A 26,389-nucleotide genomic window follows, 5' to 3' on the forward strand; every position below is an offset into this window, starting at 1 on the left:
AGTCAAAATGCCAGGACCAAGGTACACATTGACCACGAGCCAGCAAAACAGTGTTGAACAGTACTTCCTCTCACCCAGACACAGGTTAAAAGTTAACACCCTCCAAATTTTATCTTCTCTTTTCGACTTCCCTACATATTACACAGAATTTATAGCAGAAACAGGCCTTTCGGCCCAACTGGTCTCTGTCCGTGGAATTAAAGGGGCAGAGCCTGAATGAATACGTAATTGGCCAAGGCAGAAAGTGGAGCGCAGAAGTGAGCGGCAACGTCCCCCTAAGGTCGTGGCCGCGCTGCAATCCCAAGGTCCCACACAGGCTGCTCACAAGCCATTGCCGCTGGATGAGATATTGCGCTGCAAATTTAATGGGACCACACACAATAAAAAAATTAGAGGGAACATTGGTCAGCGATTGTTTTTCAGACGAAAGGGAAGTGGGCAATGGTATCCCTCAGGGGTCGATGTTGAGACCACTGCTGTTTTGGATATATATTACCCTGGACTTGGGTACACAGGGCATAATTTCAAAGTTTGCAGATAACACTAAAGTTGGAAATGTAGTAAACAGCAAGGAGGATAGTAACAGACTTCGGGAGGACACAGACTGGTGAAATGGGCTGAAATATGGCAGCTGAAATTTAATATAGAAGTATGAAGTGATTCATTTTGGTAGAAAGAATGATGAGAGGCAATATAAATGAAATGCAGGTGCAGGACCAGAGAAACCTGGGGGTGTACATACACAAGTCTTAGAAGGTGGCAGGACAAGTTGAGATGGCTATTAAAAAGGCATATGGAATCCTTTTATTTATTCATTCATGGGATGTGGGCATCGCTGGCAAGGCCAGCATTTATTGCCCATCCCTAATTGTCCTTGAGAAGGTGGTGGCGCAGTCCGTGAGGTGAAAGTGCTCCCATAGTGCTGTTGGGGAAGGAGTTCCAGGATTTTGACCCAGCGACTATGAAGGAACGGTGATATATTTCCAAGTCAGGATGGTGTGTGACTTGGAGGGGAACATGGAGGTGGTGGTTTTCAAATGCACCTGCTGATCTTGTCCTTCTAGCTAGTAAAGGTCATGGGTTTGGGAGGGGCTGTCGAAGAAGTTTTGGCAACTTGCTGTAGTGCATCTTGTAGATGGTACACAATGCAGCCATTGTGTGCTGATGGTGGAGGGAGTGAATGTCTAAGGTATTATAATTAGAGGCCTAGAGTACAAAAGTAAGGAAGTTATGCTAATCATTTATAAAACAGTGGTTCGGCCCCAGCTGGAATTTTGTAGCCAATTCTGGGCATCACACTTCAGGAAGGGTGTCAGGCCTTAAAGAGATTGCACAGAAGATTTATTAGAATGGTACCAGGGATGAAAGACTTCAGTTACATGGAGAAACTGGGATTGTTCTCCTATAAAATGTATACGGGAAAAAATATTAATATAATCTAGTCTCCTTAAAGCAGAGAAGGTTAAGAGGAGATTTGAGCAAGGTATTCAAAATAAACAAAGGATGTTGACTGAGTAAATAAGGAGAAACTGTTTCCAGTAGCAGAAAGGTCACAGAAGACACAGATTTAAGATCATTGGCAAAAGGAACAGAGGCGACATATTAATGCAGTGAATTTTTACAATCTGGAATGGTCTGCTTTAAGGGTGGTGGAAACAGATTCAATAATAACTTTCAAAAGGAATTGGATAAATATTTGAAGGGTCAAAATTTGCAGGGCTATGGGGAAAGAGCAGGGAAGTGGCACTTACAGGATCGCTTTTTCAAAGAGCCAGCACAGGCACAATGGGCTGAATGGCCTCCTTTTGAGCTGTATCATTCTATTCTATGATATGTTGGTGTTTATGATCCACACGAATCTCCTCCCACTCTATTTACTTTATCTTACTCTATTAACAAATCCTTCTATTCCTTTCTCCCTCATGTGTTTATCTAGCTGCCCCTTAAACACATCTATGCTGTTTGCCTCAACTACAACATGTGGTAGCGAGTTCCACATTCTCATCACTCTTTGGGTAAAAGCATGACTCCTGAATTCCTTATTGTATTTATTAGAGACTATCTTACGTTTATTGCTCCTAGCTTTAGATTTCCCCATAAATAGAAACATCCTCTCTACGTCTACCCTATCAGACCCCTTCATCATTTTAAAGACTTCACAGCCCATCTTGCTCTTAGACTCTGCTAGGACGTGTGCTTGAGCAAGTCAAGGTGACCTGCAAGATGAACTTCCCTTTTCACCTGTGGGAAAGTGCCGAGCATCTGTTCAGCACTTTGCTTGATGGTCAAGGAAGCTCATGTCACGTCCTACCACATTGTTCAGGCTATACTAAAATGACACCTGAGAAGATGCCTAAGACAAGATAAAGCCATTAACAAGCTACTGTGCAATAAAAAGAGACATGAAAAGGATTTTAAATTATCCAGAACCAAATATGAATTGGGTATCAATTGGACATGATCTTAAATATTTCAAAGTTATGAATTAGGAATAAGTTTCCACATGGACGAGGTAGTGATCAGATCTCATTTCATCAAGACAGATCTTATATGAATGTGACCAAATCAGTAATTTGTCCGTGGGATATTATTTTTTGTGCTGTCTTTTCATAATACATCTGGTGTTAATACCAGGATGACTTAAAGTAAAATAAACAAGTCTGGTTGATGCACAAAATACTCAATAAACAGACTTGAATGCCTAGGTTTTCCTTTCTTAATGCTGATAGTAACATTTTAATGGGTGACCGTTGGTATTACAATCAGACAACAGAGGCAAAAATGTGTCAGAGATACATGAATATGCTAATGTTTTAATTACAACCTTATTTACTCAGTTTGTTTTGTTTAAAGAAATTTTATAACTTGGATTGCACCAGTCAATTTGTGCACACCAAGGTCCCACAAACAGCAGTGAAATAAATAACAAGATAATCTATTATGCAATAAGAACATAAGAATTAGGAGCAGGAGTCGGCCATTTGGAACCCTCAAGCCTGCTCCGCCATTCAGTAAGATCATGGCTGCTCTTCTACCTCAAATCACTTTCCTGCACTATCCCCATATCCCTTGATTTCCTTAATATTCAAAAATTTATCGATCTCTGCCTTGAAAATAGGTCAAAAATCCACAGTCCTCTGGAGTAGAGAATTCCAAAGATTCGCCACCTTCTGAGTGAAGAAGTTTCTCCTCATCTCAAGTCTGTTTATTGAGTATTTTGTGCATCAACCAGACTTGTTTATTTTACTTTAAGTCATCCTGGTATTAACACCAGATGTATTATGAAAAGACAGCACAAAAAATAATATCCCACGGACAAATTACTCAGTCCAAGTGGCCGACCCCTTATTCTGAGACTGTGACCCCTGGTTCTAGATTCCCCAGCCAGAGGAAACATTCTCCCTGCATCTACCCTGTCAATCCCTGTAAGAATTTTGTATGTTTCAATGAGATCATCTTTCATTCTTCTAAACTCTGGAGAATATAGACCTAGTTTACTCAATCTCTCCTCATAGGACAATCCCCTATCCCAGGAATCAGTCTGGCGAACTTTTGTTGCACTCCTTCTATGGCAAGTATATCCTTCCTGAGGTAAGGAGACCAAAATTCTCCAGGTGCGGTCTCACCAGGGCCCTATATAAATGCAATAAGATATCTTTACTCTTACAATCAAATCCTCTTGTAATAAAGGCCAACATACCATTTGCTTTCTTAATTGCTTGCTGTATCTGCATGTAAACTTTCAGTGATTCGTGCACAAAGGCACCCAGGTCCCTCTGAACACCAACATTCCCCAATCTCTCAGCATTTAATAAATACTCTGCTTTTCTATTTTTCCTACCAGAGTAGATAACTTCACATTTCTCCATATTATATTCCATTTGCCATGTTCTTGCCCATTCACTTAGCCTGTCTATATCCCCTTGAAGCATCTTTGCATCATCCTCATAACTTACACCCCACCTATCTTTGTATCATCAGCAAATTTGGATATATTACATTTGGTCCCCTCATCCGAAACATTGATATAGATTGTGAATAGCTGAGGCCCAAGCACTGATCCTTGTGGCACCCCAGTAGTTACAGCCTGCCAACCTGAAAATGACCTGTTTGTCCGTTAGCCAATCCTCAATCCATGCTAGTATATTACCTCCAATCCCATGAGCCCTAATTTTGTTCAATAACCTCTTGTGTGGCACCTTACCAAATGTCTTCTGAAAATCCAAATACACCATATCCTCTGGCTCCCCTTTATCTATTCTACTAGTTACAACCTCAAAAAACTCTGAACAGATTTGTCAAACATGATTTCCCTTTCATAAATCCGTGTTGACTTTGCCCAATCCTATCATTATTTTCTATTTTCTAAGTGCCCTGTTGCCATGTTCTTAATAACTGATTCTAGCATTTTCCCTACGATTGCTGTCAGGCTAACTGGTCTGTAGTTCCTCGTTTTCATTCTCCCTCCTTTCTTAAATAGCGGGGTTATATTAGCTACCTTCCAATCTGCAGGAACTGTGCTAGAAGCTATGGAATTTTGAAAGATGACAACCAATTTATCCACTATCTCTCTAGCCACCTATTTCAAAACCCAAGGATGTAGGCCATCAGGTCCAGGGGATTTATCGGCTTTCTTTACTAATTCTAATTTCTTTCATTTCCTCATTCTTGCTAGACCCTTGGTTCTTTACCATTTCTGGGAGGTTTTTTGTGTCTTCTTCTGTGAAGGCAGACACAAAGTATTTGTTTAATTTCTCTGCCATTCCCTTATTCACCATTATAATTTCTCCTGTCTCAGCCTGTAAGGGACCCACATTTACTTGCTAATCTTTTCCTTTTTACATACCTATAAAAGTTTTTACTGCCTGTTTTTATGTCTCTCGCCAGTTTACTCTCATATTCTATTTTCCCTTTCTTTATCAATTTCTTGGTCCTGTTTTGCTGAATTCTAAAATCCTCCCAATCCTCAGGCTTACTGTTCTTTTTCGCAACATTATAAGCCTCTTCCTTTGATCTAACATTATCTTTAACATCTCTTGTTAGCCACAGCTATGCCACTTAACCTGTGAGGTTTTTGTGCCTTAAAGGAATGTATGTTTGTTGTAAATTATGTAATAATTCTTTAAATGCTAGCCATTGCTTGTCTACTGTCATACCTTTTAATGCAGTTTCCCAATCTACCTTAGCCAACTCGCCCCTCATACCTATGTAGTTTGCTTTGTTTAGATTTAATGATGTTGGTTAAGGGATATATGTTGGGCAGGACATCGGGGTAAACATAACATAAGAAATAGGAGTAGGAGTAGGTTGGTCATTGGCCCCTCGAGCCTGCTCCGCCATTCAATAAGATCATGGTTGATCTGATCATGGACTCAGCTCCACTTCCCTGCTCGTTCCCCATAACCCTTTACTCCCTTAATCGCTCAAAAATTTGTCTATCTCCGCCTTAAATATATTCAGTGACCCAGTCTCCACAGCTCTCTGGTGCAGAGAATTCCATAGATTTACAACCCTCTGAGAGAAGAAATTTCTCCTCATCTCAGTTTTAAATGGGCAGCCCCTTATTCTGAGACTATGTTCCCTAGTTTTAATTTCCCCTACGAGTGGAAATATCCTCTCTGCATCCACCTTGTCGAGCCCCCTCATTATCATAAGTTTCAATAAGATCACCCCTCATTCTTCTGAACTCCAATAGGTATAGGCCCAACCTACTCAACCTATCCTCATAAGTCAACCCCCTCATCTCCAGAATCAACTTAGTGAAACTTCTCTGAACAGCCTCCAATGCAAGTATATCCTTCCTTAAATACGAAGACGAAAACTGTACGCAGTACTCCAGGTGTGGCCTTACCAATACCCTGTACAGTTGTAGCAGGACTTCCTGCTTTTATATTCTATCCCCCTTGCAATAAAGGCCAACATTCCATTTACCTTCCTGTTTACTTGCCGTGCCTGCATTCCAACGTTTTGTATTTCATGCACAAGGACCCCCAGGTCCCTCTGTACTGCAGCACTTTGCAATGTTTCTCTATTTAAATTATAATTTGCTTTTCTATTATTTCTGCCAATGTGGATAACCTCACATTTTCCCACATTATACTCCATCTGCCAAATTTTTGCCCACTCACTTAGCCTGTCTGTATTCCTTTGCAGATTTTTTTTGTCCTCCTCACAATTTGCTTTCCCGCCCATCTTTGTATCATCAGCAAACTTGGCTACATTACACTCGGCCCCTTCATCTAAGTTATTAATATAGATTGTAAATAGTTGAGGATCCAGCACCGATCCCTGCGGCACCCCACTAGTCACTGTTTGCAAACCGTAAAATTATTCATTTATCCCGGCTCTGTTTTCTGTTAGTTAGCCAATCCTCTATCCATGCTAATATATTACCTCCAACCCCGTGAACGTTTATCTTGTGCAGTAACCTCTTATGTGGCACCTTATCGAATGCCTTCTGGAAATCCAAATACATCACAACCACTGGTTTCCCCTTATTCACTCTGCTCATTACATCCTCAAAGAAGTCCAGCAAATTTGTCAAACATGATTGCCCTTTCATAAAACCATGCTGACTCTGCTTGATTGAATCATGCTTTTCCAAATGTCCTGCTATTGCTTCCTTAATAATAGACTCCAGCATTTTCCAAATGACAGATGTTAGGCTAACTAGTCTGTAGTTTCCTGCTTTTTGTCTGTCTCTGCTTTTTTAAATAGGGGCGTTACATTTGCGGTTTTCCAATCCGCTGGGACCGCCCCAGAATCCAGGGAATTTTGGTAGATTACAAGCAATGCATCCACTACCTCCCCTTCTCTTCTTCGAAATAGTGCAATAGGATCTTTTACGTCCACCTGAGCAGACGGAGCCTCGGTTTAACGTCTCATCCAAACTACGGCACCTCCGATAGTGCAGCACTCCCTCACTACTGCATTGGAGTGTCAACCTGGAGTATACGCTCAAATTCTGGAATAGGACTTAAACCCATAACCTTCAGACTCAGAGGTACTAGCAACTGAGCTGGGAGAACTGTGAGAACTTTCCCACCAACTCCTAAACACCTCAGAAATGTATTTTTTGCTTTCCATGGGAGAACAGGTAGGAATTACTAGATGAGAAAATACCAAGGTCCATCTAATACGCCCTCTACCATCCTAGTAGTCGCGTCATAGGAGTTGTTGACTAATCATAGCAATCAATCTTTATCAATTAATCTACGAGGAAAACCCCAGTGGCGTCCGTCCTTCGGGTGCCTAGGCCCTAAGCTCTCAAATTCCCTCCATAAATTTCTTTGCCTCTCCACCACTCTCTCCTCCTTTAAGTTGCTCCTTAAAACCTACCTCTCTGACCAAGCTTTTGGTCACCTGTCCTAATATCTCCTATGTGGCTCAGTGTTGAATGTTGTCTGATAACGCTCATTGTGAAGCACTTTGGGACGTTTTATTATGTTAAGGAGCTACATGAATACAAGTTATTGTTATGTTAATGCAAGGAACACCTGAGCAGATATAGATAAGTGACTTACTGCTCAATCCACCCTTCCTCTGGTCGATGGTTCAGCAGGGAGTACACGCGAAGAATTGACAGCACATCCTTTAAAGTCAGGGATTCAGACTTTGCCAGCACAATTTGTGCAAATGCATCCATCAACTCACTGTGACGAAAGCCAAGATCCGCAAACAGCATTAGGAAGAGAGTTAGCTAGAAAAGAGGACAGTAAAATAAAGGCTCTTGCTTCTCATGCTCATCAAAGATGCAAATGACATTCCGTAGTAGTGGAGCACTTTCCCACTTTTGGTACACGCCAGCTTTTACACAGATCAGCTGATAACTAAAGCTCCCACTACACCATCCCACCAAGCATTTCAAGGTGAAGTATAATGAGATTAAAATCTAGGGGAGAGTTCCCTGAACAGTGCTGTAGTAAATTGTGATTGTCAGGATTGTCTACTGCATTGTCGATTAGATTTCACTTCCATACCAACTCACCCCATACTTCTTGCCAATTTAGTGCAAACATGTACCAAATTGGAGTCTTGTGTGACTCTATCCAAACTCATTTCACTCATTACAGCTCGAGAGGGAAGAGTGGTCAACTCGTTATGCACTGGATTTATAGCATGGTCCCAGAGGTGACCCTTTGTGTGGAAAAAGTACTTCCTGATTTTTCCACTGAATGACCTAGCTCCAATTCGAAGATTATAGCCCCATACTCTTGATTGACCTACCAGAGGAAATAGTTTCTCTGTATCTACCCACCAAATCCTTTCAATATTTTAAACACCTCAATCAGATCTCCTGTCAATCTCCTATATTCAAGGGAATACAAGCCAAGTTTATGCAAATACTTCTCATAATTTAACCTCTTTGCCCCGGTATCATACAAACACGAGGTTTAATAGCATATGCCTCACAACACAGAACGGTGCATTTCACCGAAGTGTACACAATTCCAAGAGCTGTAACAGAAGTTCTATTGTAGCTCAATTGTTACTTAACCATGAAGTTTCTAAGATGATGAAAGGAATAGATTGTGTTTGAGTAGACAGCTTGTTCCAATTTGTTCCATAAGTTAGGCTTGACCAGGGGGTCACAAATTTAAGTTATATAAGGCCAGATCAAGGTTAGATGTCAGGAGGTGGTTCTGTTCCCAGAGAACAGTGGACCTCTGGAATAGGCTGCCATCTCGTGCGGTGGAGACCAATTTGCTGGATTCCTTTAAGCGAGAGCTGGGCCTGTTTCTGGCTGGGGTAGAGATCACCTCGTACAAGAGGTAGTTATCTGGTAACATTAATCAGGGCCAGAGTGTTCTCCTGGACTAGTTTCAATCGCCTAAGGTTGGGGAGAAACTTCTCATCTCCCCCCAACAAATGGACCAGGGTTTATCTGGTTTTCGCCTCTCCCAGATCATCATATGGTTTCGGGTGGGATGGGGAGTGTATCTATTATGACGGACAAGGCATCGTAGTTTTGTGCGATAGGCTGGGTGGACCAGTGGGTCTTTACCTGTCAGTCATTGTTCATTGGAAATTGCAGTAAGAAAATGGATTGAATGGACGTGCGCTTTACATACAAATACTCGCCAAATGTGCATACTTCGCATCGGCATACACTGTTCATTTCTCAATAGTTTCCTCCTTCATCTGCTTTTGCAGAGAGGATAAGGAGAAGGTAGAGCACAGGAAAGAAAAAGGAAACATGTCAATAGAAGAATGGACGACTTGGACTGAGACAGTGGAGAGAAGGAGAGATTGTCACTGGAGAATCAATTCATAGATAGAAACATAGAAACATAGAAAATAGGTGCAGGAGCAGGCCATTCGGCCCTTTGAGCCTGCACCGCCATTCAATATCATGGCTGATCATTCCCTCAGTACCCATTTCCTGCTTTCTCTCCATGGCCCTTGATCCCCTTAGCCATAAGAACATAATAAGAACATAAGAATTAGGAACAGGAGTAGGCCATCTAGCCCCTCGAGCCTGCTCCGCCATTCAACAAGATCATGGCTGATCTGGCCGTGGACTCAGCTCCACTTACCCGCCCGCTCCCCATAACCCTTAATTCCCTTATTGGTTAAAAATCTATCCATCTGTGATTTGAATACATTCAATGAGCTAGCCTCAACTGCTTCCTTGGGCAGCATCATGATCTAGTACAATTTTTTTGGGAAAGGGATGGAAAGTGGAAGGGGGCAGGGGGCGGAATTCAGGATTCAAAAGGGACTGCAAGTGACCCCGTTTTATGATCTGGGAGATTGAGGTAGAGTTCTAGAGGCAATAGACACGAGAACATAGTTTTTCCTAAAAAAAAAAAAGATGCACCTAGTCGAATCTGAAATAAAAACAAAATCTACTGGAGAATCGACAGCAGGTCCATCCGGGTGCGGAAAGAGAAAAGGACAGGCTAATATTCCGTGTGGAAGAGCCTCCATCTTGGCTCTTTTAACATGCTGACAGACCTGCTGCCTATTTCCAAAGTTCAACATCTTTTTAAAAAAAAACTTCTGGCCTGATAATAATTGCTAAGATTGTGATTGGTTGCTGTCTTAGTTGCTGGAGGACCTTCTGCTATTGGTCACTGCAGCCCAGGCCAGGCACATCATAGAACGATACAGCACAGAAGGAGGCCATTCGGTCTATCATGCCCATGTCGGCACTTTGAAAGAGCCACTCAATCATCCTATTCCTCTGCTCTTTCCCCACAGACCTGTAAATTTAGCAAGCTGCTTAGCCAGTCAAGAAAAGAGAGTCTTTCTGACTCAACTCTAGAAGCTGTTTTACCTGCTTAACTTGCCAGATAGCCAGGGTTGAAGTCACATAGTTTCCTGTGGCTGTAAGTAGAGCAGGGTTCCGGTACTGGAGATCCTTGCACGACTGCAAAATATGCACAAGTCGCCAAAACGGGATATTGTGGATATTCTCTGCAGGAAATATATTATACAATTGTACATTCTTAAGAGTTCCTCGTTTTTTTTTCTTTTTTTTCATCCACATTTCCCGCCACATTCCCAGGCCGCGGGAGACTTCTCCACTTAACCTGCTTTTTCATGCTTCCCTCCAGTTCTGCTGTAACCATTTACTCCTCTTCTGGACCCATCTTTTCTTTCCTTGTCACATTACCACCCCCTTTTGCCTTGCAACATCATCAGTTTTGTCATTTAATCACTCCTGTCTTCCACCCTATCTCAGACCTTCCCCTTGTGATCTTTCCTCCCCCACCCTCCCCCTTTCCCAGGCTCTCTATTTTCTTAAAAGCTGTTAATCTCTAACATCTTCCAGTTCTGGTGAAACTTTATTGACATGAAACGTGAACTCTGTTTCTCTCTTCACAGATGCTGCCTGACCTGCTGAGTGATTTCAGCATATTCTATTTTTATACACCCTGTAATCCACCTTGATGATCAGCTGGTGACAACCATCAACAATCGAGACTGGACCCTGCAGAGGCCAACAACAACAACTTGGATTTGTACAGTGCCATTAACATAGTAAAATGTCCCAAGATGCAACACAGGAGTGTAATCGGACAAAATTTGACAATTAGCCACAGGTAACCAAAAGCTTGGTCATAGAGGCATGTTTTAAGAACCGTCTTAAAAGGAAAGAGATGTGGAGAGGTTTAGGGAGGGCCTAGGCAGCTGAAGACATGGTCGACAATGGTGGAGCGAATGAAATTGGAGATGCGCAAGAGGCCAGAATTGGAGGAGCACAGATATCTCGGAGGGTTTTAGGGCTAAAGGAGGTTACAGAGATAGATAGGGAAGGGTGGGGCTATGGAGCGATTTAAACACGAGGATGGGAAATCCATTTATGAAACTGTCTTGTAGCCAGTCAAAAAAGTGACTGCTGTCTCAGGCTGAGATCTCCAGCACATATGGTTTGGCATCAAATTAACTGAGGACAGCACCAATGCAGTTGATTCTAGATCAAAAGCAGAGAATACCAACCTTCCAAACCACATTCCAGTCACGAATACTGTACTGAATCACTAGGTGATGTATAAAACCTTCTATGCATCCAGCTTTAAATACAGTTAAACCTGTTGCCTCGGAGTCAGAAGGTCATGGGTTCAAGTCTCCCTCCAGAAACTTGAGCTACACTTCCGAGCTGCCGCATTAAACAGAGCAAACGACGGATGAAAGAAAAAAGACTTGCATTGTTATCGTGCTTTCACGACGTCTTAATGCATTTTACAGCCAATGAAGTACTCTGAGTGTAGTCACTGTTGTAATGTAGGAAATGCGGCAGCCAATTTGCGCACAACCAGCTCTCACAAACAGCAGTGTGATAATGACCAGATAACCTGTTTTTGTGATGTTGATTGAGGGATAAATATTCGCCAGGACACTGTGGATAACTCCCCGCTCTTCTTCAAATAGTGCCATGGGATCTTTTACTTCTATCCAAGAGAGCAGAAGAGCTCGTTTTAACATCTCATCTGAAAGACGGCACCTCTGACAGTGCAACACTCCCTCAGAACTGCGCTGGAGTGTCAGCCTAGATTTTTGTGCTCAAGTCTCTAGAGTAGGACTTGAACCCACGACCTTCTGATTCAGATGCGAGAGTGCTACCAACTGAGCCACAGGTGACACTCATTAGTGTCATTAGGACAGGTGACCAAAAGCTCAGTTAAAGAGGTAGGTTTTAAGAAGCGTCTTAACTGAGGAAAGAGGTAGAGAGAGGATTCCAGAGCTAAAGGCCAAGGCAGCTGAAGGAACGGCCACCAATGGTGGGGCGAAGGAAATCGGGGTGGCACAAGAGGCCAGAATTGGAGGGGTGCAGAGATCTTGGAGGATTGTAAGGCTGGAGGAGATTACAGAGATAGGGAGGGGTGAGGCCATAGAGATATTTTAAAACAAGAATGAGAGTTTTAAATTCCGAGTTTCACTTACCGATAATCCTGTTACTGCAGGCTTCTAAGAGTGGGTGTGAGCGGTGGCCCATGACTCCCAGCGTGATGAACATGTACTGAGAGTTGGGAAGAGTGAACTCGTTCAGCAAAGAGAGTGCTTTGTTCTGTCAAACAGAAAGCAAGAGTCTTCAAATCAACTCACAGTAGTCTCTGGCAATATTGGGTCTTAACATTTTAAAACAACATGCCACCACATATCTGAATTGGAGCCTTAAAATGGTAGCATTGTGCAAATGATATTCGTAGCACCATGCCAATGATATTCTTAGCACCAGTGACATGAATAAAGTGGGAATAGTGCAATATCCAACTTATGATCTGTAACATCCTTCAAACAGCAGTAGAACAGTACTGTGTCGCAGTCACTAAAACACTGCCGGACTATCTGTGGATATCATAGGAACAGGGGGAGACCATTCAGCCTCTTGAGCCTCTTCCACCATTCAAGTAGATCATGGCTGATCTGTATCTTAACTTCATTTACCCATCTTGGTTCCATAGCCCTTAATACTGTTGCCTAACAAAAATCTATCAATCTCAGTTTTGAAATTTTCATTGGACCTCCAGCCTCAGCAGCTTTTTGGGGGAGTGTTCCAGATTTCCACTACCTTGTGTGTGAATAAATGCTTCCTGACATCACCCCTGAACAGCCCAGCTCCAATTTTATGGTTATGCCCTCTTGTTCTGGACTCCCCCATCAGAGGAAATAGTTTCTCTCTATCTACCCTATTAAATCCTTTAATCATCTTAAACATCTCAATTAAATCACCCCTTAATCTTCTATATTCAAGGGAATACAAGTCTAGTCTATGTAACCTGTCCTCATTAATAAGCCCTGGTATAATTCTGTTGAATCTGCACTGCACCTCCTCCAAAGCCAATATATCCTTCCTGGGGTGCAGTGCCCAGAATTAAACGGAATACTCCTGATGCAGTCTAACCAGAGTTTTACTTGCTTTTGTTTCCTCCCCTCCCCATCCCTATTAATTTGCAAGGTACTGCATCGAGATGTTTGCCGGCAGCATTAGTTAACGAGATGGGTGTCATGGTACATCAGTCATTGAAAGTTGGCATACAGGTACAGCAGGTGGTAAAGAAGGCAAATGGCATGTTGGCCTTCATAGCGAGAGGATTAGAGTATAGGAGCAGGAGGGGTCTTGCTGCAGTTGTACAGGGCTTTGGTGAGGCCACACCTTGAACATTGTATTCAGTTTTGGTCTCCTAATCTGAGGAAGGACATTCTTGCTATTGAGGGAGTGCAGCGAAGGTTCACCAGACTGATTCACGGGATGGCAGGACTGACATGAAGAAGGACTGGATCGACTAGGCTTATATTCAATGGAATTTAAAAGAATGAGAGGGGATCTCATAGAAACATATAACATTTTGACGGGATTGGACAAGGTAGATGCAGGAAGAATGTTCCCCATGTTGGGGAAGTCCAGAACCAGGGGTCACAGTCTAAGGATAAGGGGTAAGCCATTTAGGACCGAGATGAGGAGAAACTTCTTCACTCAGACAATTGTGAGCGTGTGGAATTCTCTACCACAGAAAGTTGTTAAGGCCGGTTTGTTAGATATATTCAAAAGGGAGTTAGATGTGGCCCTTATGGCTAAAGGGATCAAGGGGTATGGAGAGAAAGCAGGAATGGGGTACTGAAGTGCATGATCAGCCATGATCATATTGAATGGTGGTGCAAACTCGAAGGGCTGAATGGCCTACTCCTGCATCTATTTTCTATGTTATACTGGTGGCATAAATCTGTGAAATTGGATATGACTGTCATTGATGGAAATGCACAACTGCAGTTCTATAAGCTCCCCCAAACCCAACAGCCAGTTTCCTGTTTAAAATGGTGTCCCACATAGAGTAGGAAGGGATGCTCCTGCATCCCCACCATCCCCCCTCAATTTGTTTTCTTCTTTAGATTTTTGTTCATTTTTTTCTCTCCTCTCTTCCCACAGAGGAATTGGCATGGATGGCAAAAGTCACCCATTTTATTCTGTGGCTGTTGGATGACATCATAAAGGGAGGTCATGGTGCAAACATTCCCCAAAGACATGTAACTGCTCCTTTCCACAGATGACACCGAAACAAAAAGCCGGTCTCAGTAAAGGTGACCATGAAGCTGTGGATTGTCGTAAAAATCCAATAGAAGGAAACCTGGCATCATTACCCGATCTGGGCCTATGTGTGACTTCTTACAAATGTGGCTGACTCTTAACTGTCCTCTGAAGTGGCCACCACCACCTTTTCAAATGGCAAGTAGGGATAGCAACAAATGCCAGCCTTGCCCATCCCGAGAATTAAAAAGAAGTCTCCTACCTCCAATTTCTTCTTTAGAGGCAGTGGGGAATCTTTACCAATACACCTCATCATGGTCTGCAGGGCCATCACGGTCTTGATCTTTGGAATACGCAGTTCTACGAGTAGCCTATCAGGAGCCAACACCAAACACCTTATCCATTTCTCTTTATACAGGTACAAAACGTTACTGCTTCAGAAGCTATTTCCAATCATTTGGAATCGTATACAGGTACAATCTAGATAAGCAGGATAAGTCGGAAGTAACTCTGGGATGAGCATCCTGCCAAGTTGCTCCTGGTGCATGCTGGGACTGCGTATCGGGTCACTGCGTGCTCCATATTGAGTAATTGCGTGTTCCCAGCCTGTTGTTTTCCAACAGATGCACAATCGTGAACTGTAAGTGTGGAATTTCCCAACTCCCAGCATGTGTCAGGAATGGCAGAGTGGAATTATAACCCATTCGGAGAAAAGGAATACCATTGACCTGTTCTGAATCAGTAATAAAAGGGCAGCATTATGAGGAGTAAAGGATTCCCCCCACCACTTTATTCTGTGCTAGTGGCCAGTTGCAGCAATACAGGCTTCGCAATATGAGGAGTATAGAGCTAACATGAGGATAGTATTATCAGAGATCAGATAAAACCGTAAGAGATTGTTTCAGTATGAGGGCAATTTTTAAAAATAGTTTTAAAATAGTCTGATTAGTTTTCACATCATTTTAACTTGCTCTTGATTGTTAAAATACAATTGATTCATATAGAAGGATCTTGAGGCACTGGAGAAAGTGCAAAAAGGATTTACAAGGATGATACCGGAACTGAGAGGAAAGACTGAATTTGCTGGGGCTCTTTTCTCCAGAATAGGCTGAGAGGTAACCTAATAGAGGTCTTTAAAATGATGAATGGGTTTGATAGAATAAATGGAGATATGATGTTTCTGCTGATGGGGAGACCAAAACGAGGGGCCATAAATATAAGATAGTCACTAATAAATCCAATAAGCAATTCAGGAGAAACTTCTTTACCCAGCGAGTGGTGAGAATGTGGAACTCGCTTCCACATGGAGTAGTTGAGGCAAATAGCATAGATGCATTTAAGAAGAAGCTGGATAAATACATGAGGAAGAAAGGAATAGAAGGTTATGCTGATAGGGTGGGAGGAGGCTCGTGTGGAGCATAAACACAGGCATAGACCAGTTGGGCCAAAAAAGCCCGTTTCTGTGCTGTATATTCTATAGCATATAGGGAGCATGCTGATAGCACCATTTGGATTGCAGCACTTCTAATATTTGTACTGAGTTGGGGCACTTATGAGGAAGAGGTTGAGTTTATGCTCCATGCAATGAGTAGATTCACATGTCACCACCTTACCTCAGGCCTACTCGCAGTGCGTTTACGCTCTTGCTGTGTTCCATGTTCCGCAAGCAACTGGACAGCACTGAGAGACTCTTCTCATCAAACTGGTTCAGACGCTCCTACAAGACACAAACAGGCCAGACAGGTTATTACAGGTGCCATGGTGGGATTATCAACTCAAATTCTCTGGATTACTAGTCCGATACCATAACCACTACACTACCATACCATTCACTAGTCGACAGAATGCTGTGTGTCTGTACAGAAGAAATGTGGGCTTCTCAGATAAATAAATGCTTGGAATGAGAACTGGCGTTTCAACCTCTGTTGGGAGACAATGAAGAATTGAGTTCATGTTGAACATCAGATGTATCAACCTTACATCCTACTTTATGTGCCGTACACATTGATTTTTCAAATGGTTTGCATCCCTACTCTGCAGATTACAACTCTATCTTTAAAGCACTTTCGAATCAACTCAAATAGCCACACAGCACTGAACAGAGTCAGAAGGCAGAAAAACAATTTCATAGAATCAAAGAAGTTCACATTTCGGCCTATCGTGTCCGCGCCGGCCAACAAGAGGCTATCCAGCCGAATCCCACTTTCCAGCTCTCGGTCCGTAACCCTGCTGTTTACGGCACTTTAAGTGCACATTCAAGTACTTTTAAAATGTGGTAAGGGTTTCTGCCTCTACCACTCTTTCAGGCAGCGAGTTCCAGACCCCCACAACCCTCTGCGTGAAGAAATTTCCCCTCAAATCCCCTCGAAACTTCTTGAGGCATTGGGACCGCTTCTGGGGGAGATGGGACCTGTACAAACCGGACAGGTTGCACCTCAACGGCGCTGGGACCAATATCCTTGCGGGGAGTTTTGCTAGTGCTGTTGGGGAGAGTTTAAACTAGATTGGCAGGGGGAAGGGAACCTGAGAACAAATTCAAAAGGGAGGGAAGTAAAGCAGAAGTTAGATAGCAAGAATCTAGAAAGCGAATCTGTAAGACAGAGGAAACAGGGCTTAGTGTGTAGTAAGCAAGGCGGTCTTCCTGTGTTGAATGGTATATACTTTAATGCAAGGAGTATAGCGAATAAGGCGGATGAGCTAAGAGCACAGGTAGACACTTGGGAGTATGACATTATAGCCATTACAGAAACATGGCTGAATGAGGGGCAGGTTTGGCAGATCAATATTCCTGGCTACAGGATTTTTAGACAAGATAGAGAGGGGGGTAAAAAGGGGGGCGGGGTTGCGGTACTGATTAAAGAAAGTATTACAGTGGTGAGGAGAGATGATATGTTAGAGGGATCATCAAATGAGGCCATATATGTCGAATTGAAAAATAAAAAAGGGGCGATCACACTGCTGGGCGTGTATTATAGACCCCCCAAACAGTGGGAGGAAGATAGAGGAGCAAATATGTAGGCAAACTGCTGTGAAGTCTAAAAACCATAGGGGATTTTAACTATCCAAATATTGATTGGAACAAATTTAGTGTGAAGGGTATAGAGGGTGTGGAATTCTTGAGATGCATTCAAGGGAATTTTTTTAGTCAGTATGTAGTACGCCCAACACGAGAAGGGGCGGTCTTGGATTTAGTTTTGGGGAATGAAGCTGGGCAGGTTGAAGGGGTATTAGTGGGGAAGCACTTGGGTGCCTCCATAATTCAGTTAGATTCAAGTTGGTTATGGATAAGGACAAGAATAGGCCTGGAATAAAAGTTCCAAATTGGGGAAAAGCTAATTTTGCTAAGTTCTGCAATGATTTGGCCATGGTGGACTGGAAACAGCTACTTGTGGGTAAATCAGTGTCGGAACAGTGGGAGGCATTCAAGGAGGAGATCCAGAATACTCAGGCCAAACATGTGCCCTTAAAGAAAAAGGTTGGGAAAAATAATTTGAGAGCCCCCTGGATGTCTAGGCACTTACAGGGGAGGATTAAGAAAAAAAGGGACACTTATGTCATATATCAACGGCTAAATACTTTAGAATCTTTAGAGGAATATAGAAAGTTAAGAGGCAAAATTTAAAAGGATATTAGGAATGCTAAGAGAGAGCACGAGAAATTCTTGGCCAGTAAAAGTAAGGAAAATCCTAAGATGTTCTATAAATATATTAAGAGTAAGAGGGTAACTAAAGAAAGGGTAGGGCCTATTAGAGACCATGAGGGTAATCTTTGTGTGGAGGCGGAAGATGCTGGTAGGGTTCTGAACGAATACTTTGCATCTGTTTTCACAAAGGAAAGAGGTAATGCAGATACTGCTATAGAGGAGGAGTGTGATATTCTGGATGAAATAAATATAGTGAGAGATGAAGTATTAAGGGGTTTAGCAGCTTTGAAAGTAGATAAGTCTATAGGACTGGATGAAATTCATGTCAGGTTGTTGAGCGAAGTAAACGAGGAAATAGCAGAGGCCTTGACCATTATTTTCCAGTCCTCTTTGGATTTGGGCACGGTGCCGGAGGACTGGAGGACTGCTAATGTAGTACCCTTGTTTAAGAAGGGAAAAAGGGATAGGCCGAGTAATTACAGGCCTGTCAGCCTAACCTCAGTGGTGAGAAAACTATTGGAAAAAATCCTGAAAGACAGGATAAATCTGCATTTGGATAGGCAAGGATTAATTAGGGACAGTCAGCACGGATTTGTTAAGGGAAGATCTTGTTTGACTAACCTGATTGAATTTTTTGAGGAGGTAACCAAGAGGGTCGATGAGGGTAGTGCATATGATGTAGTATATATGGACTTTAGCAAGGCTTTTGATAAGGTCCCGCATGGTAGACTGGTCATGAAGGTTATAGCCCATGGGATCCACGTCAAAGTGGCAAGTTGGATCCAAAATTGGCTTGGAGATAGGAAGCAAAGGCTAATGATTGATGGATGTTTTTGTGACTGGAAGGATGTTTCCAGTGGGGTTCCGCAGGGCTCAGTACTGGGTCCCTTGCTTTTTGTGGTATATATCAACGATTTCGATTTGAATATAGGGGGTATGATTAAGAAGTTTGCAGACGACACTAAAATTGGCTGTATGGTTGATAATAAAGAGGAAAGTCATGGGCTGCAGGAGGATATCAATCTACTGGCCAGGTGGGCAGAGCAGTGGCAAATTGAATTTAATTCAGAGAAGTGTAAGGTGATGCACTTTGGGAGGGCTAATAAGGAAAGGGTATACACCTTAAGCGTAGGCCACTTAATAGTGTAGATGAACAAAGGGACCTTGGAGTGCCTGTCCACAGATGCCTGAAAGTAGCAGGCCAGGTTGATAAGGTGGTTAAGAAGGCATACGGAATGCTTGCCTTTATTGGTCGAGTCATAGAATATAAGAGTAGGGAGGCTATGTTTAAATTGTATAATACTTTGGTTAGGCCACAACTGGAATACTGCGTGCAGTTCTGGTCGCCGTATTATAGGAAAGACGTGATTGCACTAGAGAGGGTTCAGAGGAGATTGACTAGGATGCTGCCTGGAATGGAGAATCTTAGTTATGAGGACAGATTGGATAGGCTGGGTTTGTTCTCATTGGAACAGAGGAAGTTGAGAGGAGACCTCATTGAGGTGTACAAAATATTGAGGGGCCTGGACATGATGGATAGTAAGGGTCTATTTCCATTGGTGGAGGGGTCTATTACGAGGGGGCATAGTTTTAAGGTGGTTGGTGGAAAATTTAGAAGGGATTTGAGGGACGGCTTCTTTATGCAGAGAGTTGTGGGGATCTGGAATTCGCTGCCTGGAAGAGTGGTGGATGCAGAAACCTTCACCACTTTTCAGAGATGGTTAGATGGGCACTTGAAGTGCCGTAACCTGCAGGTTTACGGACCTAGAGCTGGTAATTGGGATTAGACTGCATGACCTTTGTTGGACGGCACAGATATAATGGTAAGTACTGCAGGGAATAGAATACGGCCAGGGTGATCTCCTGGACTAGTTTCGATCGCCTGAATGGGTCAGAGAGGAATTTTCCCAGATTTTTTTTCTCCCTAAATTGGCCTGGGTTTTTAACTGGTTTTTGCCTCTCCCAGGAGATCACATGCCTCGGTTGGGGTGGAGTATTGATGTTTTCAGTATAAGGGGTGTCAGTTGTGTGAGGTGGACTGGGTGCTCTTTGCCTTTCCGTCATTGTTCATAGGTTTATATGTAATCTTTAGGGCTGCTGACCAAGGGCCATGCGGCTCTTTGTCGGCTGGCGCGGACACAATGGGCCGAAATGGCCTCCTTTCTGCGCTGTAAATTTTTATGTTTCTCTGAAACCTTCTACCAATTACTTTAAATTTATACCCCCTGGTTGTTGACCCCTCTGCTAAGGGAAATAGGCCCTTTCTATCCACTATATTTAGGCCCCTCATAATTTTATACTCCTCAATGAGGTCTCCTCTCGGTCTCCTCTGTTCCAAGCCAACCTATCCAATCTGTCCTCACAGCTAAGATTCTCCATTCCCGGCAAAATTCTCGTGAATCTCCTCTGTACACTCTCCAGTGCAATCACGTCCTTCCTGCAATGCGGTGACCAGAACTGGACGCAGTAACTCCAGCTGTGGCCTAACCAGTGTTTATACAGTTCAAGCATAACCTACCTGCTCTTATATTCTATATATCGGCTAATAAAGGCAAGTATTCCTATGTCTTAACCACCTTATCCACCTGGCCTGCTACTTTCAGGGATCTGTGGACATGCACTCCCAGGTACCTTTGTTCCTCTACATTTCTCAATGTCCTACCATTTAATGTGTATTCTCTTTCCTTGTTAGCCCTCCCTAAATGCATTACCACACACTTCTCTGGATTAAATTCCATTTGCCACTGTTCTGCCCAGCTGACCAGTTGATTGCTATATTCCTGCAGCCCACAGCTTTCTTCTTCATTATCAATCACACAGCCTATTTTTGTATCATCTGCAAACTTCTTGTATTCAACAAAAAGAAAGGGACCTAGCACTGAGACCTGCGGAGCCCCACTGGAAACATCCTTCCAGTCACAAAAACACCCATCAACCATGACCTTTTGCTTCCTGCCTCTCAGCCAATTTTGGATCCAACTTGCCATTTTGCCCTGGATCCCATGGGCTTTTACTTTCGTGACCAGTCTGCCATGCGGGACCTTATCGAAAACTTTGCTAAAATCCATATACACTACATCATACACACTGCCCTCATCGACCCTCCTCGTCACCTCCTCGAAAAATTCAATCAAGTTAGTCAGACACGACCTTCCCTTAACAAATCCGTGCTGACTGTCCCTGATTAACCCATGTCTTTCTAAATGTAGATTTATCCTGTCCTTGAGGATTTTTTCCAATAATTTTCCAACAACTGAGGTTAGGCTGACTGGCCTGTAATTACTCGGTCTATCCCTTTCTCCCTACTTAAACAAAGCTACCACATTAGCAGTGCTCCAGTCCTCTGGCACCACACCTGAAGCCAGACTGGATTGGAAAATGATGGTCAAAGCTTCTGCAATTTCCTCTTTTGCTTCACTTGTATGGCCTACACCTGCTCCTATTTCTTATGTTCTTAACAACCTGGGGTACATTTCATCTGGTCATGGGGACTTATCCACTTTCAAAGCTGCTAAACCCTTTAATACCTCCTTTCTCAGTATATTTATTTAGAAACATAGAAAATAGGTGCAGGAGTAGGCCATTCGGCCCTTCGAGCCTGCACCACCATTCAATAAAATCATGGCTGATCATCCCCTCAGTACCCCTTTCCTGCTTTCTCTCCATATCCCTTGATCCCTTTAGCCATAAGGGCCATATCTAACTCCCTCTTGAATATATCCAATGAACTGGTATCAACAACTCTCTGCGGTAGGGAATTCCACAGGTTAACAACTCTCTGAGTGAAGAAGTTTCTCCTCATCTCAGTCCTAAATGGCCTACCTCTTATCCTAAGAATGTGTACCCTGGTTCTGGACTTCCCCATCATCGGGAACATTCTTCCCGCATCTAATCTATCCAATCCCGTCAGAATCTTATAAGTTTCTATGAGATCCCCTCTCATCCTTCTAAACTCCAGTGAATAAAGGCCCAGTTGATCCAGTCTCTCCTCATATGTCAGTCCCGCCATCCCGGGAATCAGTCTGGTGAACCTTCGCTGCACTCCCTTAATAGCAAGAATGTCCTTCCTCAGATTAGGAGACCAAAACTGAACACAATATTCCAGGTGAGGCCTCACCAAGGCCCTGTACAACTGCAGTAAGACCTCCCTGCTCCTATACTCAAATCCCCTAGCTATGAAGGCCAACATACCATTTGCCTTCTTCACCGCCTGCTGTATCTGCATGCCAACTTTCAATGACTGATGAACCATGACACCCAGGTCTCGTTGCACCTCCCCTTTTCCTAATCTGCCGCCATTCAGATAATATTCTGCCTTTGTGTTTTTGCACCCAAAGTGGATAACCTCACATTTATCCACATTGTACTGCATCTGCCATGCATTTGCCCACTCACCTAACCTGTCCAAGTCACCCTGCAGCCTTTTAGCGTCCTCCTCATAGCTCACACCGCCACCCAGTTTAGTGTCATCTGCAAACTTGGAGATATTACACTCAATTCCTTCATCTAAATCATTGATGTATATTGTAAAGAGCTGTGGTCCCAGCACTGAACCCTGCGGCACCCCACTAATCACTGCCTGCCATTCTGAAAAAGACCCGTTTATCCCGACTCTCTGCTTCCTGTCTGCCAACCAGTTCTCTATCCACGTCAGTACATTACCCCCAATACCATGTGCTTTGATTTTGCACACCAATCTCTTGTGTGGGACCTTGTCAAAAGCCTTTTGAAAGTCCAAATACACCACATCCATTGGTTCTCACTTGTCCACTCTATTAGTTACAGCCTCAAAAAATTCCAGAAGATTTGTTAAGCATGATTTCCCTTTCATAAATCCATGCTGGCTTGGACCGATCCTGTCACTGCTTTCCAAATGCGCTGTTATTTCATCTTTAATAATTAATTCCAACATTTTCCCCACTACTGATGGATGTCAGGCTAACCGGTCTATAATTACCCGTTTTCTCTCTCCCTCCTTTTTTAAACAATGGTGTTACATTAGCTACCCTCCAGTCCATAGGAACTTATCCAGAGTCGATAGATTGTTGGAAAATGATCACCAATGCATCCACTATTTCTATGGCCATTTCATCTAATATTCCACACTCCTCCTCCTCGTTAGCAGTGTCTACATCGCCCCTCTCTTTTGTGAAAACAGATGCAAAGTATTCATTAAGAACACCAACCACATCCTCTGCCTCCACACACAGATTACCCTCATGGTCTCTAATAGGCCCTACCCTTTCTTTAGTTATCCTCTTGTTCTTAATATATTTATAAAACATCTTTGGGTTTTCCTTGATTTTACTTGCCAAGAATTTTTCATGCTCTCTCTTTGCTTTCCTAATATCCCTTTTGATCTCACCCCTGGACTTTCTATACTCCACGAGAGATTCTACAGTATTTAGCCCTCAGTATCTGTCATAAACTTCCCTTTTTTTCTTTATCCTACCCTGTATGTCCCTAGACATCCAGGGGCTCTAGATTTGTTAGTCACACCCTTTTTCTTTAAGGGTATATATTTAGCCTGAACCCTGCCGATCTCCTTGAATGCCTCCCACTTCTCTGACACTGATTTACCTTCAAGTAGCTGTTTCCAGTCATTTATGGCTAAATCATCTCTCAGCTTAGTGAAGTTGGCTTTTTCCCAATTTAGAACTTTTATTCCTGGTCTAACCTTGTCCTTTTCCATAATTACCTTAAATCTAACTGAATTATGGTCACTAGCACCTAAATGCTCTCCCACTGATACCCCTTCCACCTGCCCAGCTTCATTCCTGAAAACTAAATCCAGAACTGCCCCCTCTCGTGTTGGGCTTGCTCCATGCTGGCTAAAAAAGTTCTCTTGAATGCATTTTAGGAATTCCGCACCCTCTATACCCTTCACACTAATGTTGTCCCAGTTAATATTAGGATAGTTAAAATCCCCTACTATTACTGCCCTATAGTTTTTGCATTTCTCAAAAATTTACCTGCATATTTGCTCTTCTATCTCCCTGACTGTTTGGGGGTCTACAGTACATGCCCAGCAGTGTGATTGTCCCTTTTTTGTTTTTCAGTTCGACCCATATGGCCTCATTTGATGATCCCTCTAACATATAATCCCTCCTCACAGTTGTAATAGTTTCTCTAATCAATATCACCACCCCCCTCCCTTTTAACCCCTCTCTATCCCATATGAAAATCCTGTAACCAGGAATGTTAAGCTGCCATACCAACCCGCACCTTTAGCCATGTCCCTGTAATAGTTAGAATATCATACTCCCAAGTGTCCACCTGTGCTCTCAGCTCATCTGCCTTATTCGCTATACTCCTTGCATTGAAGTATATACCATTTAGTAAGACCTCCTTGTTGCCTACTTTCTAAACCCCTTGTTTCGTCTGGTATGTATTAATAAGTACATAGAATTACATAGAATATAGAGCACAGAAACAGGCCATTTGGCCCAACCAGTCCATGCCGGCGTTTATGCTCCACTCGAGCCTCCTCCCATCCTTCCTCATCTACCTCTATCAACATAACCCGCTATCTATTCCCTTCTCCCTCATATGCTTATCCAGCTTCCCCTTAAATGCATCTATCCTACATTATTCGCCTCACCCCCTGTGGTAGTGAGTTCTTGGTGACTACCTTTTATTGATGGCCTCTGGTTATGCTCTTCCCTACAAGTGGAAACATTCTCTCTGTATCCACTCTATCAAAACCTTTCATAATTTTAAAGACCTCTATTAGGTCACCCCTCAGCCTTCTCTCCTTTCCTGATCGGTATATCCTAGCATTTCTGGTATCATCCCTGTAAATTTCTTTGCACCCTCCCCAGTGTATCTATATCGTTTTTATAATATGACAAAACTGTATATAGTTAAGCATAACTTCTCAACTTTTCAATTCTATCCCTCTAGAAATAAACTCTATTGTTTGGTTTGCTTTTTTCATGGCCTTATTAACTAGCATCGCTACTTTTAATGATTTGTGTATTTGTACTCCCGGATCCCTATGCTCCTCTACCCTTTAGATTATTTTCCAAGTAATATGTGACCTCCTTATTTTTCTTACCAAAACGTAATCCCTCACTTATCTATGTTGAAATTCATTCTCTAATTACATGCTCATTCTGCAAGTTTATTAATGTCTTCTTGTAATTTGTTGCAGTCCTCCTCAGAATTTAGTTTCATCCGAAAATTTAGAAATTATGTTTTTGATTCCAAAGTCTAAATCGTTAATTCAAATTGTGAACAACAGTGGTCCAAACCAAGGCAAAGGTGGGCAGCGGAAATGTTACAAGGACACCCTCAAAGCCTCCCTAGTGAAGTGTGACATCACCACTGAAGCCTGAGAGACCCTGGCCGAAGACCGCCCTAGGTGGAGAAAGTGCATCCGGGAGGGCGTTGAGCTCTTCGAATCTCAACGCTGCGAGCGTGAAGAGGGCAGGCGCAGGCAGCGGAAGGAGCGTGCGACAAATCAGTGCCACTCCCCCGCTTCCCCCGATGAATGTCTGTCCCACCTGTGACAGGGTCTGTGGCTCTTGTGTTGGACTGTTCAGCCACCAAAGAACTCACTTTAGGAGTGGAAGCACTCTATTCCTCTATTCCGAGGACTGTCTATGAGCACTGATCCTTGTGGGACCTCATTTCCCATCTTCTGCTACTCTGAACAGCAACCTTTTACCCCCTACTCTCATGCAGACAGCAAGCTATCCATTCTGTTACTTGTCCCCTGACTCCACATGTCCTGACCTTATTCATTAATCTATTATATACCTCAGCGAAGGCCTTTTGGAAATCTAGATATATTACATCTACTGCATTACTCTTACCTACACTCTCTGTTACCTCTTCAAAGAATTCAATGAGGTTGGTCAAGCAAGACTTTCCCTTTTGAAAGCTATGCTGACTTTTGTGGGGATTCCATTATCTTCCCTACCACCGACATTCTCTGTCACAGGTGAAACAGTCATTGAAGGAAAGGATGGGTGCCCTTCCGCTGCCTGCACTTGCTTTCTGTATGCTCTCGGCGACGAGACTCGAGGTGCTCAGCGCCCTCCTGGATGCAATTCCTCCACTTAGAACGGTCTTTGGCCAGAGACTTCCAGGTGTCGGTGGGAATGTTGCATTTTATCAAGGAGGTTTTGAGGGTGTCCTTAAAACGTTTCCTCTGCCCACTTCGGGCTCGTTTGCCGTGTAGGAGTTCCGAGTAGAGCACTTGCTTTGGGAGTCATGTGTCGGGCATTCGGACAATGTGGCCTGCCCAACGGAGCTGGGTGAGTGCAGTC

General features: G+C 43.1%; 1 protein-coding gene across 3 annotated transcripts in view; it reads right to left on the reverse strand.

Annotated features, from left to right (window-relative positions):
• Nucleotides 1-26,389, reverse strand: part of fastkd2 (FAST kinase domains 2) — a 94,761-nt gene that overhangs the window by 60,746 nt on the left and 7,626 nt on the right. For all 3 annotated transcript variants that reach the window (XR_011592707.1, XM_070876107.1, XM_070876109.1), the window contains exons 3-7: nucleotides 16,087-16,190; nucleotides 14,736-14,844; nucleotides 12,391-12,514; nucleotides 10,280-10,419; nucleotides 7,524-7,699 (exon numbers count right to left, since the gene is read on the reverse strand). Coding sequence is in view for 2 of the 3 variants with exons in the window: in XM_070876107.1 (XP_070732208.1) it covers nucleotides 7,524-7,699; nucleotides 10,280-10,419; nucleotides 12,391-12,514; nucleotides 14,736-14,844; nucleotides 16,087-16,190 (653 nt within the window). In the remaining variant the exon portion in view is untranslated. The remainder of the gene's footprint in view (nucleotides 1-7,523; nucleotides 7,700-10,279; nucleotides 10,420-12,390; nucleotides 12,515-14,735; nucleotides 14,845-16,086; nucleotides 16,191-26,389) is intronic.

The sequence above is a fragment of the Pristiophorus japonicus genome, chromosome 3 (genome assembly GCF_044704955.1).
Source record: "Pristiophorus japonicus isolate sPriJap1 chromosome 3, sPriJap1.hap1, whole genome shotgun sequence".
Lineage (NCBI taxonomy): Eukaryota > Metazoa > Chordata > Chondrichthyes > Pristiophoridae > Pristiophorus > Pristiophorus japonicus.